Source organism: Rhincodon typus, chromosome 32 (assembly GCF_021869965.1).
Source record: "Rhincodon typus isolate 14 chromosome 32, sRhiTyp1.1, whole genome shotgun sequence".
NCBI lineage: Eukaryota > Metazoa > Chordata > Chondrichthyes > Orectolobiformes > Rhincodontidae > Rhincodon > Rhincodon typus.
In genome coordinates this window covers 4,768,642-4,770,759 of record NC_063363.1, presented here as the reverse complement: position 1 = coordinate 4,770,759, position 2,118 = coordinate 4,768,642, and the positions used below count along the sequence as shown (strand labels likewise).

At 42.7% G+C, this 2,118-nt stretch overlaps 1 protein-coding gene across 1 annotated transcript in view; it reads right to left on the bottom strand.

The window, feature by feature from the left end:
• Positions 1–1,391: 1,391 nt before the first annotated feature.
• The window catches only part of LOC109920827 (pleckstrin homology-like domain family B member 1), a 132,289-nt gene continuing 131,562 nt past the window's right edge, over positions 1,392–2,118 (bottom strand). Inside the window, exons 5-6 of the mRNA XM_048615352.1 lie at positions 1,741–1,863; positions 1,392–1,465 (exon numbers count right to left, since the gene is read on the bottom strand). Coding sequence (XP_048471309.1) covers positions 1,392–1,465; positions 1,741–1,863 — 197 coding nt within the window. The remainder of the gene's footprint in view (positions 1,466–1,740; positions 1,864–2,118) is intronic.

Below are 2,118 nucleotides of genomic sequence, written 5' to 3'. Positions count from 1 at the left end.
AAATGGAGGATTTATTGATATTGGTTAAGTTCAATTAGTATGAAGTATTTGTGCCTCTAGATTGTAAGTCCCCAGGAGATGTTACAGACAGTAACTCTCATCGACTGTGAGAGATTCAATAAATGCACAAAAGCACCAAGTGATGATTTAGGAGACAGGGATGAATTTCTCAGGAGATTTAATAAATTTGGTGAAAGCACATCCACCTGATGTCAACATTCATGATCATTAGGAACCAGAATTTGGAGAAACTGGTGATAAAGGAGTTTGGGAATAGGTTATAAGAACTATTTGTTCACCTAGTGGGCAAACACCAACACAGGTTGGATGGAATGAATTGTCTGTTTCTGTCCATCAATGTACATGGGAGGAAACCCATGCAGACGTGGGGAGAATATGCAAACTCCAAACAGACAATCATCCAAAGCTGGGATTGAACCTGGGTCCCTGGTGCTATGAGGCAACAGTGCTAACCGTTCAGAGTCCTGAATTGGACATTGTAAGTACAGATATCTCACCAAGAGGAAAGAGTTTAATGTAAGGAAAAACAGTATTGAGCAAAGTGACAAAATGCTCTTGTTTTATTATCTTGAAGCTACTCCTGTCTTTGGACAACTTTATACAACTGGGTAAGCTGTTGAAAATCTTCAGAGGGCAGTCAAAACACAACCACTTCAAATTTATAACAAGGAAACCGGTGATTCTGTCCAGCTGGTTCATGCTGGTGTTTATGGCCTACATGAGCTTCCTCCCTCTCCCCTTCACCTCAGGCTATCAGCAGATCCTCCTTTTTCCTTTTGCTCCATGTGTTTATTCAGTTTCCACTTATCTGTATCTATGTATAGCCCGACTATATATAGGTCCAGACTTGGTAAGGACTGCAGCTTTCCTTCCCAAAAGGACATTAATCAACCGGTAGTGTTTTTACTGTCAATCTAACAGTTTAGTTGGTGTCTTTACTGGTGCCAAGATTTTATGTCAAGATTTTTGTTAAGTTTGTATCTCTCAAACTGCCACTTGAACTCCCATGGCCTGGACGATTACACACGCCTAATTACTGGTTTAGTAATAGGCCTACTGCACTGAAATATCTGAATGCAAGCCTTCAACTCACTGGGCACATTACATCCTATACAAAATGTACAGACACAGGATCAGGCCATTAGGTTCAACTAGTCCATGCTGGTGTCTATGCTACACATGGTTAGAACGGCTGCATAGTGGTTATGTTATAGGACTCTGAATGCGCACGTCTGGACAAATGATCCGTGGATATAAATTCACAAATCTTAGTGGTATTGGGGCATTTAGATCAAATGATGAACACAAAACGCCTCAATAGAATGGTAACTGTGAAACTATTGGATTGTCACCGGGTTCATGGATGATCTCTATCGAAGGAAATCTGCCATCTCTTCCCAGTCAGGCTGGTAGATGACTCCGAAGCCACCCACCATGTCTGACACTGAAACAGCCGAGCAAGTCATATTCAGGTGTCCACCTTGTAAAATAGCAACTAGGAATAGCCAAAAAGGGCTAACCTTGCCACTGATGACTAGGTCCCATTTATGAATTTTTGAAAAAAAGCATACCTCATCTCAACCAGTCAGGTGCACACACTAATCTATTGAATAAAGACAGAGGCTTATGCTCAACCTGTCTCCAGATGCCTCCATCCATTAACCTATCCAGAGTGTGTCAGGGTGATACACCGCGAGGTTAAGCAGAGGAGCCCCATACCTGGCGAATGGCAGTAGGACACTGGAGCGTTTCGGTTCCCAGACATCATGCTCTTCATTCTGGATGCCTCGGCTGGATGGTTAAAACGGAAGAATGTTGACTGGCCAAAGCATAGCATACACCCTGATAAACAGGAAGAGAGAGACAGCAAAGTCAATGCCAGATAAAAAACAAAATAACTGCAGATGCTGTAAATCAGAGACGAAAATAGAAATTGCTGGAAAAGCTCAGCAGGTCTGGCAGCATCTGCGGAGAGAAATCAGAGTTAACGTTTCGGGTCGAGTGATCCTGAGTTGTGAGGAAGGGTCACTCGACCTGAAACGTTATTTCTCATTTCTCTTCACAGACGCTGCCAGACCTGCTGAGCTTTTCCAGCAA